This window comes from Eucyclogobius newberryi, unplaced genomic scaffold, assembly GCF_026437365.1.
Source record: "Eucyclogobius newberryi isolate DKJ021-1_F unplaced genomic scaffold, fEucNew1.0.hap1 SCAF_279, whole genome shotgun sequence".
NCBI lineage: Eukaryota > Metazoa > Chordata > Actinopteri > Gobiiformes > Gobiidae > Eucyclogobius > Eucyclogobius newberryi.
Genome location: NW_027315922.1, coordinates 74,282 through 92,440, shown reverse-complemented (window position 1 = coordinate 92,440; position 18,159 = coordinate 74,282). Strand labels below are relative to the sequence as shown.

Sequence of the window (18,159 nt, the reverse complement as noted above, 5' to 3'; positions counted from 1 at the left end):
TCCTGTTAGCCATTTCACTGTTATCGTTCATCCTGTTAGCCATTTCACTGTTATCGTTCATCCTGTTAGCCATTTCACTGTTATCGTTCATCCTGTTAGCCATTTCACTGTTATCGTTCATCCTGTTAGCCATTTCACTGTTATCGTTCATCCTGTTAGCCATTTCACTGTTATCGTTCATCCTGTTAGCCATTTCACTGTTATGGTTCATCCTGTTAGCCATTTCACTGTTATCGTTCATCCTGTTAGCCATTTCACTGTTATGGTTCATCCTGTTAGCCATTTCACTGTTATCGTTCATCCTGTTAGCCATTTCACTGTTATCGTTGGTTTATTTCTGTTCATTTCTCTTTATGCTGATAACATTTGAAATCTCCTGCTTTTTGATGCGTTCTCTCCCCGTGCGGTGGTAAATAAGTTGGGAAGTATGGTTTATTTCCCCCATGTCAAAACGGATGGGTTTTGATCTATGATGTCAGGGACGGCGAGGACACCTTCCCTGAACGTACGGGGCCGTGTGATCCGTTCACTCCCGGATGCGCTTCACATTGTCCATCGCCCCCTGCGGGTCAGTTTTGTGTAGCAGAAAGTGTCCCTGCACTTGCGCCGCGCTGACCTCCGGGTGGACGCTCAGGGCGGCGGCAGCGAACCCGTCCCGGTCGGATTGCGGCGTCTCCGGGTAAAAGCGTCCGAACATCTGGGCCAGCTGCCAGTGCGAGCAGTGTCCGATGTACTGCTTCAGGTCCACACGACCGGGCCGGACCAGGGCGGGGTCCAACCTGCGGCGAGAGGCACGACGTCAGGGCTGCAGCGCTTCACTCACATTGTACATCGTTCTTCTTTTTTTATACTTTTGTACCAAATAAAAGGTTGAAATATTCTGAGCGAAGGACTCGAGATACAAAAGGTTTACGATTAAAGTACGTTATTGATGAAAAACGGAAATTGTTCATAATTTTTGGTTTGAAACGCGATGACTGAAGGTTCCGTGTGAATCTTGCATAACTTTACGGAACGCCATAACTTTACGGAACGTCATAACTTTACGAAACACCATAATTTTACGGAACACCATAACTTTACGGAACGCCATAACTTTACGGAACGTCATAACTTTACAGAACGTCATAACTTTACAGAACGTCATAACTTTACAGAACGTCATAACTTTACAGAACGCCATAACTTTACGGAACGCCATAACTTTACAGAACGTCATAACTTTACAGAACGCCATAACTTTACGGAACGCCATAACTTTACGGAACGCCATAACTTTACGGAACGCCATAACTTTACGGAACGCCAAAACTTTACAGAACGCCATAACTTTACAGAACGCCATAACTTTACAGAACGCCATAACTTTACAGAACGCCATAACTTTACGAAACGCCATAACTTTACAGAACGCCATAACTTTACAGAACGCCATAACTTTACGAAACGCCATAACTTTACGGAACGTCATAACTTTACGGAACGTCATAACTTTACAGAACGTCATAACTTTACAGAACGTCATAACTTTACAGAACGTCATAACTTTACAGAACGTCATAACTTTACGGAACGCCATAACTTTACGGAACGCCATAACTTTACGGAACGCCATAACTTTACGAAACGCCATAACTTTACGGAACGTCATAACTTTACGGAACGTCATAACTTTACAGAACGTCATAACTTTACAGAACGTCATAACTTTACAGAACGCCATAACTTTACGGAACGCCATAACTTTACGGAACGCCATAACTTTACGGAACGCCAAAACTTTACAGAACGCCAAAACTTTACAGAACGCCATAACTTTACAGAACGCCATAACTTTACAGAACGCCATAACTTTACGAAACGCCATAACTTTACAGAACGCCATAACTTTACAGAACGCCATAACTTTACAGAACGTCATAACTTTACGAAACGCCATAACTTTACAGAACGTCATAACTTTACGAAACTCCATAACTTTACAGAACGTCATAACTTTACGGAACGCCATAACTTTACGGAAAGTCATAACTTTACGGAATCCCATAACTTTACAGAACGCCATAACTTTACGGAATGCCTCGCTTAAGATAATACCGTATTTTCCAGAGTATAAGTCGCACCAGCAAAAAAAAGCATAATAAAGAAGAAAAAAACATATTAGTCGCACTCGAGTATAAGTATATAAGTATGAATATAAGTACAAGTCGCACCCCGGCCAAAGCTTTGAAAAGAGTAATACGGTAATAGATTAAGCCATTTGAGGAGCTGGGACATAACGACAGGGAAATCTCACGTACATATACTGTCACGATGTTAGACGATGAATACTGCGATATTACTGTTATATTATGTTACATTATGGAGCAAAGGATCATGGTCTTTGTCTTAATATCCGATATATTGGGAGACAAAACGTCATCATATTTTGGTTATTGTTATCCCTAAACTGTGTGCGGAGTTTGCATGTTCTCCTCGTGTCTGTGCAAGTGTCCCCTCCCACTAAACCCACGTACAATAGGCTCCTCCCCTCAGTGGGACGTCAGGTGGGAAAAGGGAAGCTACAGCGACACATCACTTCCTGTTAAAGTTCATGTAATAATGCAAATAAATAAACTAATTCACTTCCAGAAGGCAATATTAACATTTTATAGCTGGATGTTTTTGGGATTATCTGAATATAAAGACAATATTTTTAAAAAAAAAGCATCAGCAAAGTTCTAAAATGTGTCTCAAATTCAATGAAATGATTCACAAACGTGTAGAAATGTCACTTTGTTTACTACTGTTTCGAGATTAGACATTTCTGTCATTTTAATGGTGTTAATTATTGACAATCTTTCACTTTTTAAGGTCGATACTAACGCACGGGTGCCATGGTGATTGGGTCACGGGCGGTCACACGGTTTGTAACGTTTGATTGGGTCATACGGGCGGGCGGGCGATTCTCTTTTCTCCAGTATTCTCCACGTGTGCCATCCATCTTACACCTTTTCTCATGCACTTTACTTGTTCCGGGAGAATCTGCTCGAACCGTTTATTTAATCGAGATTTCAGTCAAAGTTGGACGATCAAAAGTACCGCTCGATGTAGTTGGTGGTCATGAAGACGATCCGAGCCTCGGACGAAGCCACGCCGTCCAGAGAGTTGAGCAGACCGCTGAAGGTGAGACGGCCCATGCCCTGGAACGCCGAGGGATCTGAGGACAGGATGCACAAGTTTAGTCCCGGGTTTAGTCCCAGTTTTAGTCCTGGTCCGGCCCTTGTTTAGTCTAGACTCGGCTCAATTTTAGTCCAGTTTTAGTCCGGACTCGGCCCGGTTTTAGTCCGGACTCGGCCCGGTTTTAGTCCGGACTCGGCCCGGTTTTAGTCCGGACTCGGCCTGGTTTTAGCCCAGTTTCGGACTCGTACTCACTCTCTGTGGGCAGTAGCTCTCGGTTCACAAAGGCTGCGTCCACGTCCTCCAGGAGGATGATGCTCTGCTGAGGAGCCACACTCAGTAAATGATTGAGTCGATCGTCTGAGAGCGTCCTGTCACTCAAACTCATCAGACAAATGCTGTATCCCAGATCGCCGGCCAGAGCCGTGCTGCCAAAAGAAAACAAAACAGTTTCTATTTCATATGAGGACAATGCACGTCTTTAAGAAACATAAAGTCTCCTGGATGTAGGAAATCAAAAATAAACAACATTTTGCATATAAAATGTGTCTAATGTATTTTATTTCCTCATTTCATGCCTTGTATTTGATCTGATTCTTACATTTGTTTGCAGACAAGGCCAAGAAAGCTTTGTCCGACTCTGAATTTTGATGAAAAGGCTCAATATGATTTTAGATTTGTGTTTGTGACGCTTCGACCCTGAACCTGCCATTCTTTTATTTGACATGGGTTTATATTTACATGGCTTTTGATTGGACAAAAACAAGCAGCATTTTTGATACTAGTGAATAAATCTCATTACAATTATTATCAGTATAATCAATTTTTGAGGTGAAACTGTTTACTACTATTTGTGAAAAATACTACAGTCAACAAATAATCTTTACGAAAGTGTATAAGTGATGAAAATGAGAAATATTTCATCACTTTTTGACATTTTGATTTGACAATTTCACCATCTTTGTTGTAAAAGGTCTGTTGTATGAGTTTTAGAGTCTGTGTATCCCAAATAACAATTACAATTATAGAATGAATATATGTGATATGTTAAATATGACAATTTTAGTAGTCGACGTATCATGAATATTTAGATCTCATACTTTTTACACCAAAAGAAAACCTTTGGCTTTCCAAGTACAACCAGATCTAGATCAGGCCTACAACAGGATTATTTCAGGTCTAAATTAGTGCCGACCCAAGTCTTAATTAGGAATATACCTTTGACACAGTAGTTTAGCTAAGAAATGACAAAAGGAAGAGCCAAAATGTGAAAAAATGTACTAAAAATGACAAAAACACAACAACTGAAGAAGTATCCGCGCTCCACCTAAAGGATCTCAACAGTACTACATCTGAGAAACACGTATTTAGATGAAACTGGTGCTCGAGATGATGTACCACAGACGCCCGGGGGCAAATACTGTATTTACTCACATGAAGCTGCTTTTCCCGCACCCAGGAGGCCCGTACAGCAGATAACCTCTCCTGTACGGGATGCCTGAGGAGACACGCACCATACAGACGCACATTAGAGCCATCCCATGTCACGACGACTCCGGCCGTGACCGCCAGCTGTACCTCTGTCCGTGTACCAGCGCGGGTTCCCGATGAACTCCTTCACGTCCTGCACGAGGCGCTCGCCCACTCCCTGCTCCAGGACCACGGAGATCAGAGGCCTGCGGCGCCGAGGAAACCCGAAAGGCCTCCAGTCCCCTCCCATCGCCGTGTACATGACCGTCCGGCCCTCCTCCTGCTTCAGAGCCAGCTCGCGGGCTGCGGAAACCAAGACGAGGACAGAGCGTCAGAGTTCTTTAGGGCGGATGAGAAGGTCCTAAACCCCGGGACCTTCTGTCGATCAGCTCACTGCACCTTCTTGTAGGATGTTGAAGAATATTTGGCGGTCTCGTCCCAACGCCGTGAACGTGACCGACTCCCAGGGCGTCCCCGTGGTCAGGTCCACCATCTGCTTCTCTCGGGTTCGCTCCACTCGGATCCACTTTCGGCCGTACCTGAAACAAGGAAACACTTGAGGGAATGACACGTTACTGGATTCAGTGTCGTCTCGGGGGTCAGAACTGGCCCGCCCGCTCGGCCTTCAGACGGGAAGCAGGAGGCCCCGTCGGATCTCTCTCGAGTCACGGTGCGGGGGACGATCTGCGCTTCTTTGATGTAATGACTGGAGGGGCCTGTAGAGGGCGCACTTGCATTGGCAGTTTGACGACGGCCCTTGGATCTATACTATTTTTCACTTAAATACAGAGGGGGGATCTGTTTGAGGCTTACATTTGGACCCATGATGGGATTCATTTTCAAAGAGTTTGTGTTGTAAACGTCCCGAAACAACCAAACATCAAATTGATCATAATTGAGTAATAAGTCTTACTTTTTTCTATTTTTTTTTAATCGTCTTAGCAATGGATCACGCGTCTGCACTTCCTTGATAAATACAAATGACGTGAAATTGATTAAATTATTAAATACAATACATTTTACAGAAACGTGCTTCTAATGATAAGAACCGACACTTGCCTTGATTCAAATATGGCCTTCTGGGAAAAATAATCGCTCGCCCTTGCCGTAGTTTGGACCTCACTTTGAAATTAAACCTAAAAACTAATCATAAAAAAAGAACGTGATCTTCCTCCAGGATTGTTCGCTCGCGCTGGTGGGAAAAGTGGCATCACGTCACATGGTTTAAGCTCGCGAACAGAACCCCGCACGCGGTACTGACCAGATGATGTGGTTCCCGGGGCTCGGGTGGAAGTCGAACTGCGTGCGCACCCGCCCGCTCTCGTGCGCCTGGTACGACGTCTCCACGCTCAGGTGCTGGGTGTGGCGCGCGTGCTTGGTGATCCAGCTCAGCAGCCAGTGGTAGCTCTTGTCGCGACTGGGAACCTCCAGCGTGATCATGTAGTGTCGGCGGAAAAACACCATCCCCACCTGGACGGGCAAAAACCGCACGTGTGAGGGCGAGGAGGCCACCGGACCATTCTAACCCAGACCCCACAAAGTCTACAACATTATATTCGTGACCAATTTCATTATCGAGTAAAAGAGATTTGAGAAAGAACGTGTATTATAAAAGGTAATATTTCTGTACAGAGGTAGTAACGAGTAGAACTGCCACTGTTATGATCATTTTAGTCAAACGTGCAAAATGAGGCTTTTTAAATACATCTATAACCAAATACAGGCTGGAAAATGCTTTGTTTTTTGCATTTTGATTCAATATTTCCACTGTTTTTGTTATAAAAAGTCTTCTCGTACATGTTTTAGAACCTGTATAGTCCTGAAAACATTTGAGATGATCTAAATATGACTATGATTAATTTCTATAGGTGTGTATTATCTTTAATTATGTGCATATTCATTTTACATACTAGTTTTTCTAATGTTGGTTTAGTTTTGAGGTGACATCACATATGACCCTGCAGAGTTTAACTGAGATAGATTTGAGAAAGAACGTGTATTATTAAAGGTAATATTTCTGTACCTAGACAATAATGAGCAGAACTGCCACTGTTTTAGCTATTTTAGTCCATTTCTTTTGTAAAATGAGGCTTTTTAAAAACATCCATAACAAAATACAGGTTGGAAAATATTTTGTTTTTTGCCTTTTGATTCAATATTGCCAGTTTTTGTTATAAAGTCTTCTCGTACGTGTTTTAGAGCCTGTTTAGTCCTGAAAAACATTTGAGATGATCTAAATATGACTGCGATTCATTTCTATAGGTGTGTATTATCTATAATCATGGGCATATTTTACATACTAGTTTTTCTATTGTTGGCTTAGTTTGCAGGCGACATCACATATGACCCTGCAGAGTTTAACTGAGATGCTGTCAGCTCAAATGTCCATATTATTATGCTGTTTCTGGTTAAACACGTGTCTTGTTTTCCTTTTGAATATTCATACAAGGATGCCGGCTTCTGTCTCCATCTGCACATGTGAAAAATAGTACTTTCCGTGTACTCTGCCTTCGTTTGGAAAGTATAATGTATACTTTTGACAGCTTCGGTCCCACCTGAGCCCCTTTGCGAGCCAGAGCCAGCGCCGTGCCGACTCCCACCAACCCGAACCCGGCTCCGAAGTACGGGTTGTCCTTCAATCCAGCCAGAAGGTCCGACAAAGGCATGGTGCTGGTTGTTATTGTTGTTGTGTTGCTTTTAATGGGGATTGGCAGCGAACTGAAAAGGTGCACTTATGTGTTTTACTCTATGCCGTCAAAAAGGCATGGTGCTCCGACGTAATTACACAATAACCGATGAATCTAATCAATAAACGTGTCCATAAACATTTATCCGTTCCATGTTTGTCCGCAAAAAGGAAGATACGAGTCCTCGGCGCTGTCATCTATAGTATTTCCAGCGTGCCCAGGCAACACGCGTGCAAAGTTATGCAAATGTAACGTTTCCTTCCGCTCAATTTTGTATTAATCATATCAAAATATTGTTGGCGAATCCATTCTCACTCGTGGCGTAGTCGTTCGCGAATGACAGGGCTTAAAATAGTTGTTTATCTCCAATATGATTGAATGGATTTCAAAAGTCATGTGCAACATCCGCGACCTCTGCTCAACTTCCGGTGTTGAGTCAAAACCTTTCCGTCTTTGCTTTATCGCCGAATATTTAGTTCCGCCGCGTTTCCACTAAACCCAAAACAAACTTTAAGACGGGAGATTGTGATTGTCACTAATGTATTAAAATATTGTGTAATCTTTAGCAAATTTACGTGGACAGTTGAATGAAATAAAGTTTGTAATAGCCATGGAATTTACGCTCGAGCTACTAAGCTAACTTTGGCTAATGCTAACGTAAACAACAGCATCGAAGACACGTCTGAAGAGGAGGCTATGTAGCACTATCCCAAAAAACGAGGCAAACCTTTTATTTATTTCAGGTATAACATATTTAACACGTGGAAAAAATAAAGGACGATAGAGCGTAAAGGGTTTAAAGTATTCTACAAATCATTTAACAGCTATTTTGTGTGTTATGTAGTTGTTATAACCAATATTTACAGCAGGAGGAGAGATATTTTGTATTGGACAATTAGTGTTTGCTTTAATTCAGCCTAAACCTTTAATACCTTAATGTTATAGAAGATAGTTGTTGGTAATTATTTAAAAACAATGGTTTATTATGGATAACCTGCATGACTGAAATTCTTTGCCACAAATGTGTGTTTTTTGTTCATGATTAATATTGTTGTACTCTTTCTAGTGGTGTACATTTTATTCAAAGTAATATCCTAATCTTCTGGTTAAATGTGCAGTTTTAATGCCCATTTCTGCTATTCATTATTTATCTTGCATATCTTTTTGTTCTACTGCTGTTCTTGTACTTCGAGCAATGACATTTCTCCCGTTGTGGAACAAATAAATGTTCTACTGTTGTAACAATCTAATATTTTACAGACAGTATGGATTCTGTACTTCTGTGTCATCCTTGATTTGTGGGTTGTTCATAATTCTGTCTTCCATCACAGTGTAGTTTATTACCACTTACTTTGATTGAGGAATGAATCTATTCGAGGTTCTGTTTGAATCCTGGCATTATTACGTTCACGATTTGTTGTGTAAGTTCATCTCATTCTGTGTTTCTCTCTCGTTCAGTCATCATGGAGAACGTGGCGCCTGGTTCAGAAGCGTGGACAGATTCAGCTCAGAACAGGCACAATCAAACCGAAGCCTCCAGCCCTGAAGAGAGAGAGCCAACGTCCTCCCAAAAGGATGTGAAAAATAAAAACGTGTTTAATAAAGCCGCGAGGGCGAGAAGAGGGCGAAAAGCAGAAACGAAAGACAAATCTCGAGGAGCAGATGATGGGTTTTCATCAAAAAGTGAGTGCTATATTTAATCTTATTGTGTTACGTGTGGTTGTATTTTCCAGATTGTATCATGAACAATAATACAAGAACACACTAATTGGTCAAAATAGTTTAAGAAACAATTAAGGGCTGTACAACACTTATTATTATAGTATTTGTTTCAGTCATTTTTGGTGGTGGAAAAAGTACTACATTTTTGCATTTGTAAAAGATACAGGAGCTAAAAAATACATTTTCTATTAAAAGTAAAAGAAGGGGGAAAAAGGACTTAAAAGGAAAAACAAAATAACTTTAGGAGTGAAACATAAATGTATTTTCCTGTTGAACTATTATATATTTATGCATTTTTATAAAGAATTGTGCTGATCTTTGGTCAACAGTAGTGATTTGAAGAATTTTTTTAAGGTTTCTAGTGAATTTCATTTGTATAGTTTGTTTTCTAAAAGCTGGGAATCCCTCAAACCATATCAAAAGTACTTTCTGCTTTTTAGTCCAGTTAAAATATTGTATGGAGTAGAAAGTAGAGATACCTACTCACAAACGTGAAGTAAAAGCAGAAAGTATTCATGGTCAAAAGGACAGTTTTGACAGATAAACACATTCTCTAAAGGTGCCGCAGTTTTACTTTGTTAGCTTTTACCAGATCAACAATGAGTTTAATAACCTTTACATGAATGATCTAACACGAAAGTTGAAATACGGCGACTGAATTGAGAACATTTATGAATTAAATTGATTATTAATGAAAATCCCAAAATGTTCATTATTTTTTGACATTTTGTTTTAATATACAACTGTTTTTGCTGTGACAAGTTCGTATTGTATATATTTTGTTGCAACCGTAATCCAGTCAATGATTGCAATGATCAAACTACGGCTACGATTAATCAATTAATGTTTCAACCGCTTTACTTACTGATCACATATATATTTCTGTCTCTTAGCTTACTTGCCCCCTGCCGCCACCGCCGCCGCCGCCCAAACGTTCCGCACCCACCGCTGCCCCAGTTGCCACCGCTGCTTCAAGATGAGCTCGCACCTCAAACAGCATTTAAAGCTACACTTCCCGGACCCGGAACTCCAGTGCTCCACCTGCAAACGCCACTTCACCAGCAAAAGCAAACTCCGCCTCCACCAGCTCCGAGAAGCCGGCTCCAGATCCCACCGGTGCCACTTGTGCTCGTACTCGGCCGTGGAGCGCAACTCGCTTCGGCGCCATCTGGTGTCCGTTCACGCGGACGCGGCGGACGCTGGCGCTCCCGAGTCTCTGTTTGCGTGTCCGGTTTGTGGGGAAAGTTTCCGTCAGAGCAAAGGACTGAAACTCCACATGAAGACGCACAATGTCGTGAGAAACGCCACGCAGCATTTCTGTATCGAAGAAGGCTGCTCGTTTAAGAGCGCTTTAGTACATTTAATCCAACATATCAGTGAAACGCATAACTTCACTCCGATCGAGTGCCAACATCACGCTTGCACGGCTATTTTCAGGACAAAAACACAGATGGAGGAGCATTTGAAGAAACACCAAGCGTACCACTGCGCCGACTGCGACTTTGCATGTTCGAATAAGCGTCTGTTTGCGCGGCACCGCAGGCTGGGACACGCCGGGCAGGACCAGTTTTCTTGTGAATTTTGCGACTTCAAAACGTTTAATTCGGTGGAGTTCGAGAGACACGTCGGACACTTCCACGCCGCCGAGAAAATCCACAAATGCTCCCAGTGCGACTTCGTCACGGCGCACAAGCGAGGGCTGAGGCGGCACGCGCTCACGCACACGGGTGAGCTTTGGTGCGGGTTAAAGGACGCGTAGCGGGTTTTATCATTGTTTAATTGTGACTTTATTTGGTGTGTTTATACCTGTCGGACACATAAATGATAGTGTTACACCAATCAAGCAGGTATTTGTGGAGAAAACGTTGAGAAATCTGTAGAAATGTGTAGACAGGAAGTGGCATCACACTAGGTAATCTGTAGACAGGAAGTGACATCACACTAGGTAATCCGTAGACAGGAAGTGACATCACTCTAGGTAATCTGTAGACAGGAAGTTACATCACACTAGGTAATCTGTAGACAGGAAGTGACATCACACAAGGTAATCTGAAAACAGGAAGTGACATCCCACTAGGTAATCCGTAGACAGGAAGTGACATCACTCTAGTTCAGGGGTGGGCAAACTACGGCCCGCGGGCCACATACGGCCCGTTTGTCTTTAAAATCCGGCCCGCGACGTGAAATTAATTAAATAATATATTCAATAGCCTATATTTGTCAGAAAAGGTATTTATTTATTTTTTTCACACCAATGATAGCGGGCCGGCCCTCCGCTACTTGCCTGGATTCAAATATGGCCCTCGGAGGAAAATAATTGTCCACCCCTGCTCTAGGTTATCTGTAGATAGGAAGTGACATCACACTAGGTAAGCTGTAGACAGGAAGTGACATCACACTAGGTCATCTGTAGACAGGAAGTGACATCACACTAGGTAAACTGTAGACAGGAAGTGACATCACACTAGGTAAGCTGTAGACAGGAAGTGACATCACACTAAGTACAGCGTTGAAATACCACTAGTTTTGACTTGAATCCTGAACCACAATGTTGGTCTAAAACAGCTTCACGATAGAAAAACATTGTGGTTGACGACGCACTCAATTAAAAAAGTCTGTGATCTCTAAATAGCAGAATTAAAGCGTGTTATGTTTGGTGTGCACATTGTTGCAGGCGAGAAGCGCCACAAGTGCAGCGTGTGCGACTTCAGGTGCAGAGACGAGTCGTACCTCTCCAGACACATGCTCACTCACACCGACAGCAAGAACTACATGTGCTCCGAGTGCGGCTACGTCACCAAGTGGAAGCACTACCTCGCCGTGCACATGAGGAAACACGCCGGAGACCTGAGGTACAGCCCCCGAACAGGACGGTTATGCACGCGCTCCAACTGCAACGATCGAGCGGAAGAATCGCGACAAGTCCTTAATAAAAAGCTTGTCAACGATGATTAGCATCTATAATTAGCCTTCAGGTCAAACATAATGGACTTGAAGAGATTCTAATGACTTAAACATGTCGCGTCCAAGTGCAAAGCAAAACTCTTAGTGGCCATGGCAACTTGTCAAAGCCTGGTTAGTACTTGAGTGGTAGACCGCAGTGGTGACCCGTACCACAGGGGGGCGGTGCACACTGTCCTTTTGTCCTTGATTGAGCGCGACAGTCATATTTATTATATTATTGATTCAGTTTTGATGTGATTTGGAGCTTGTAGTGCTTACGTTGACGACTCTTACTGCGCCACGTTAGTTGGCAAAGACCGACAACATTTACGCAACGTTTATACACCCTTCTTGCACGTATAATAAGGAAAAGAACAGAGCAAACACTCGTCGTCTCCCGCGGGAACAATAGACCATAAACCGATATTGTCTGGAAGAACGTGTGACATGGTAAATGTATCCGATTGTGTTTTTTTGTCTCGCAGATACGAGTGTGACCAGTGCAGTTATCGCTGTCACCGAATGGACCAGCTCAACAGCCACAAACTCCGCCACCAAGAGAAGTCCCTCATCTGCGAAGTCTGCGCGTACTCCTGCAAGCGCAAATACGAACTGCGGCAGCACATGGTCTCGAAACACTCGGAAACGGCCCAGCCTCGCGCCGTTCACAAATGCAAGTTCTGCGCCTACACCTCGGCCTTCCGACAAGCCCTGAGAAACCACGAGAACTGCAAGCACACCAAGTCCAGGGAGTACCGGTGTGCGCTCTGCAGCTACACGTCGTTTAGCAGCACTAGCCTCTTTTTGCACAAGCGCAAAACGCATGGGTACGTGCCGGGGGACAAGGCGTGGCTGCAGAATTACGCCTTGAAAGAAAAGGAGAAAAATGCGTCGGGAAATGTGGATGATTTTTACAATAACGACACGGCCGAGCAACGTACAGGCGCTGATGCTGCAGGAGTTAGCTCCAGAGGTGCTAACGACGACAGCGCTAACGTCTGCGCGATAAGCGAGTTGAATGTCACAGCGCGAGACGTGGCAAATAATGAGAATCTCGAGAGTCCAAGTGAAGAATATTGTACTCTTCTTCTAACTACTCTGCCGAGCAACGACGAGCAAAGTTCAAATCGTCCAAATTCAGAGGATGTGGCGGAAAATAATGATATGTCGCCTAACAATGCGACTAGTTTTAGCTCAGAAGGTGAAGAAGAGGCCAGTTCAGACGGTGAACAAAACGGTTTGGACAAAACGGATCAAATTGAAGAGTTTAAAGAGATTGAAAAAAGCGTTGAAAGCCGCAGCTCGATGCCACAAAAGGAAATTATCGTGGAAGATTTGAAAGAATTAGAAAAGATTCAAGCTAACGCTATGGTTTCCGACGGCCACGTGGAATTGCTAATGCTTCCGACGCAGAAAGCTAGCAGAAATAAAACGGCTAACAGTAAACGTCTGCGGAATGGAAGAAAGTTAAGTTGTCAAGATTGTGGTGCGGAATTCAAGCTGAGGCGGAATTTGGACAATCACCGCAAAAATAAATGTGTTTTGACGCCAAATTTCGGAGCTAAAATGGCTGTTAGCGACGCTAGCGTACGTCACGACAACCAAGAAGTAGGAGAATACTGTTGTCGTGTTGAAACAAGACATTTAGATTTGCAAAGGGACAGTGTTACACCCTTGGAAACTACTAATAGTTCTGATCATTCTGATGCATTTAGTGAAATAATTCAAGATGGAAACGGTCAGTCTTCACAAGCTAAAGCTGCTAACAGTGCATCGGTCGATAAAAATGGCTCTTTTGCTCAGATTAACGGCAAATTTGAATGTAATCGGTGTCGTTTTTCAGCTATCCGACTTGCAACGATCGAACGGCACGCCGCAACTTGTCCAACGCAATCCAGCAAGCAAAAGTCTCTCAAAACGTTGGACAGGAATACGTCTGACGAAAGTAAATTGGCAAATGAAACCAAAGTTCCTGCTCATGAGAAAACGGCGAGTACATTCAGCTGTACGCACTGTGCGTTTAGTTGCGAGCTTGAGCGGCGCTTGCTGCGACATTTGGCAATCAAACACAAAGACAAAAGCAAATTTCAGTGCCGATTTTGTCCGTTCACCACCAAACGAAATTACCGATTGGAAGAACACGAGTCCATCCACACGGGCGTCGGGCGACACGCGTGCGGGATTTGCGACAAAACCTTCGGCGCGTTGAGCAAATTACGGAAGCACAAATTGCGACTCCACGACAAGGAGCCGACGCACTTTTGCCCGGACTGCGACTTCTCCAGCTTTTCGCCGGACGACATTAAGCGGCACGGCGTTCGCTGCCACTCGGGAGACTTGGATTTCGATTGCCGAGAATGCGAGGCCAAGTTCAGCTCGCGAATATCGCTCACGAAACATTGCAGACGAGTTCATTCGAGGAGTTTTACGTGCAAGAAATGCGAACATACATGTGGAAGCAGTGTGGAATTAAAAGCTCACCAAAAAAGCAAGCATAACGTAGCGAGAAAGACAGTTTTAAAGGAAATATCAACCACCACTAAGGCCTTGGATGGGCCCTTTAAGGCTCATACCTGTGAAATGTGCCAATTCTGCGCCAACACAAAAAAACTCCTCGCTCAACATCTGACAGAAGAGCACGAAAACGCCCCGGACACCGCAAAGTCGCTCAGGTGCAGTCAGTGCGAGTTCGCCTGCCAGTTCCAGCTGGTCCTGGAGCAGCATTTGAGGGGCCACGGGGGCAAGCGGCTGTACAAATGCACCCGGTGCCAATACTCCAGCCGGAACAAGCAGAAGATGACGTGGCACATCAGGGTCCACACCGGAGACAGGCCGTACAGGTGCGAGAAGTGCAGCTACGCGTGCACGGAACCGTCCAGGCTCAAGGTGAGGGCCCGCACAGGAAATGTCTTTGTATACGTGTATTAAGACAAGGAAGACTTTAACCGGGACTGTCCACATGTTGAGACGTTAAGAGGGGACACTGCAGGCTGTTGTTTTGGTCGGCATTGTCCGATCTGTTTTCATTTCATTTCATCTGCTTCATTCATAGATTTCTCTTGAGACATAAAGCAGCTCCTTCACACACCAAACCGCACAATCTTGGACTTGGTTTTTTACTCCAATTTGGAGTCTGAAATACTGAATGAGGTCGAAAATACCTGTTTCATTTGTGCAATTTTGGCCACGTTTAGACGTAAATGTGATATAAAAACAGGACGAAAAGCATCGATGGCAGTAAAACGTACAATGTTTCCATTTGACATCTGAAAATGTAAGATTCTGTCCTGTTCAGAGGAAATAAAACAGGTTTGGGGGTGAAAAAAAAACAATGTTACTAAATAAAATTGCACTGAACGATTTGACAAAAACCAAAGTGATAGATTTAGAATTGTTGAAAGTGTTAAGAGTAAAGAGAGCATTATAAGCGTCTCTAAAATGGTCGCCCTCATCACGACCCGTTGCCGTGTCAGTTTGTTTGTCAGTGTTTTAGCCGAAGCGGTCGGACCAAACCTGCCGCACTAAAGCCGTGTGTTTTGTCGCTCTCTGCAGCAGCACATGCGAGTTCACCAGGACGAGAGGAAGTATCTGTGCCCCGAGTGCGGCTACAAGTGCAAATGGTCCACGCAGCTCAAGGGCCACATGACCAAACACACGGGTAAAGTCGCACGCACACTGCAGACGCACACTGCAGACGCACACTACGCACACTGCAGACGCACACTGCAGACGCACACTACGCACACTGCAGGCGCACACTGCAGACGCACACTGCAGACGCACACTACGCACACTGCAGGCGCACACTGCAGACGCACACTGCAGACGCACACTGCAGGCGCACACTGCAGGCGCACACTGCAGGCGCACACTACGCACACTGCAGACGCACACTGCAGACGCACACTACGCACACTGCAGACGCACACTGCAGACGCACACTACGCACACTGCAGACGCACACTACGCACACCGTAGACGCACACTGCAGACGCACACTACGCACACTGCATACGCACACTGCAGACGCACACTACGCACACTGCATACGCACACTGCAGACGCACACTGCAGACGCACACTGCAGACGCACGCGCCGCAAACGCACACAATCGCAAAGGATCCCACACGCTCAGACACGTTTAAGCGCCATCAAAGAAACTATTTGGCTTTCCGAGCAGCACCAGGTCTAAATCAGGTCTAAATCAGGTCTAAATCAGGTCTAAATCAGGTCTAAATCAGGTCTGTGACGGGGTTAAATCAGGGCTAAAATGGATATTAAATTAAGAATACCTAATAGTAAAAAAAAAGAAAACACTCAAGAAAGGGCAAAAATGTGGCGAAAAACGCACAGGAAAACGACAAAAACACAAGAAACAAGTTTGAGAAACACTGCCCTGGGCTATACACAAGCTAAAAAAGAATATCGAAAAGTGCCAATAAACAGCACATTAACTATAAAAAGTCTTTAACATCCATGAAAGACACGGACGTTTCTTTGTGTACAGCACTTTTACTTTAGTACTTTGTTACTTTTCACTGACCCTTTGTTTCTTTTTGTCTCTTTTTGTTTCTCTGTGTCGGCTCTGCGCAGGAGAGAAGCGCTTCGCCTGCGCCGACTGCGACTACCGCACGAACCGCGCCGACGCCCTCCGCACGCACCGCGGCGCCCGCCACAGCTCCAGCCGCCCGTTCGTCTGCGAGGAGTGCGGCAAGTCCTTCAAGACGAGCTCCATCCTGCGCATGCACCAGCGGCAGCACAGCGAGGCGCGGCCCTTCACCTGCGGCCTCTGTCGGAAGAGCTTCAAGTGGCCCGCCGGCCTGCGACATCACTTCCTGTCCCACACCGAGCAGACGCCGTTCTGCTGCCGCCGCTGCTCGTACCGGGCCAAGCAGAGGTTCCAGGTGGTGCGGCACCTGAGGAAGCACCACCCGGGGGTCGCCGCGGAGGACGGGGTGCGGCGGGACGGGAAAGTGCGGGTGTTGAGCATCAGGCAGGCACTAGAGGGCGCCACGGAGCAAACGTGACAGGACGGGGTGCGGCGGGACGGGAAAGTGCGGGTGTTGAGCATCAGGCAGGCACTAGAGGGCGCCACGGAGCAAACGTGACAGGACGGGGTGCGGCGGGACGGGAAAGTGCGGGTGTTGAGCATCAGGCAGGCACTAGAGGGCGCCACGGAGCAAACGTGACAGGACGGGGTGCGGCGGGACGGGAAAGTGCGAGTGTTGAGCATCAGGCAGGCACTAGAGGGCGCCACGGAGCAAACGTGACGGAGGAGGGAAACGGAATCCTGAATACCGTATTTTCCGGAGTATAAGTCGCACCAGCCAAAAAATGCATAATGGAGAAGAAAAAAACGTATAAAAGTCGCACTGGAGTATGAAATGCAAGTGTGAAAATAACAAATAATATCACATATAAGTCGCTCCGGAGTATAAGTATACAAGTATAAATATAAGTATAAGTTGCACCCCGGCCATAGTCTAGGAAATACGGTACCTTCTCTGACATGTATTCTGTGTTCTTTACTGTGCGCTGACAATGAGCTGCTTTATAGTATTTTGTAGTCAGTCAAAGTATATTGAGGTACTCCATATTGTTAGTTAAGTAAAAGTACATTTACGGGAGCAAATACTCCAGTAAAAGTTTACATTTTAAAACGGGGACTTTGAGAGTAAAAAGTATGTCAAACTGACTGAACTAATCAGCGTAAAAAGTAATGATCTGGTAAAAATAAATAAATGAAAAAACAGATGCGAGTGAATGAATCTCCTCGTTTTTCCAGCTCTTTTATTTGTTTCTTTTCTGTTTGTTCAAAGTTAAACGTGCTAAAAGGAAAGTACTTTGACTTTTTAGTCCTCGGTCTCAAATGTAGTGGAGTTGACAGGTTTTTACGATTGACAAATTCTGACTTTATTTGGTGTATTTATACCTGTTGCACATACATTACAGTTTTACACCAATCGAGCAGGTATTTGTGGAGAAAATGTTAAAAAACCTGTAGAAAATGACAGGAAGTGACATCACACCAGGTATTTATGCTTAATTTACACAAAGAAACAACTATTTTGACTCTAAACATTAATTCAACAAAATAAAGTCGCTCTCATGTATTTTTATTTGTCAAATTAAACAAACGGTGACATTACATGAGTTTTGGCCCAGTGTTTGCTGGGT

The 18,159-nt window shown here is 44.4% G+C and overlaps 2 protein-coding genes across 2 annotated transcripts; one reads left to right on the top strand and one right to left on the bottom strand.

The window, feature by feature from the left end:
* Positions 1 to 495: 495 nt before the first annotated feature.
* On the bottom strand, positions 496 to 7,332 carry LOC140372710 (mitochondrial chaperone BCS1). The gene is made up of 8 exons (XM_072459814.1): positions 7,185 to 7,332; positions 5,891 to 6,099; positions 5,029 to 5,168; positions 4,738 to 4,932; positions 4,594 to 4,657; positions 3,415 to 3,587; positions 3,082 to 3,199; positions 496 to 779 (listed from the first exon to the last, which is right to left on the bottom strand). The coding sequence occupies exons 1-8, from the start codon at positions 7,293 to 7,295 to the stop codon at positions 527 to 529; spliced, it is 1,263 nt and encodes a 420-aa protein (XP_072315915.1). The 5' UTR covers positions 7,296 to 7,332; the 3' UTR covers positions 496 to 526.
* A 1,447-nt stretch (positions 7,333 to 8,779) lies between these two features.
* Positions 8,780 to 17,069, top strand: znf142 (zinc finger protein 142). The gene is made up of 6 exons (XM_072459812.1): positions 8,780 to 8,999; positions 9,932 to 10,765; positions 11,713 to 11,890; positions 12,467 to 14,867; positions 15,534 to 15,639; positions 16,576 to 17,069. Exons 1-6 carry the CDS (start codon positions 8,780 to 8,782, stop codon positions 17,007 to 17,009), a joined length of 4,173 nt encoding a protein of 1,390 aa, XP_072315913.1. The 3' UTR covers positions 17,010 to 17,069.
* Positions 17,070 to 18,159: the final 1,090 nt, after the last annotated feature.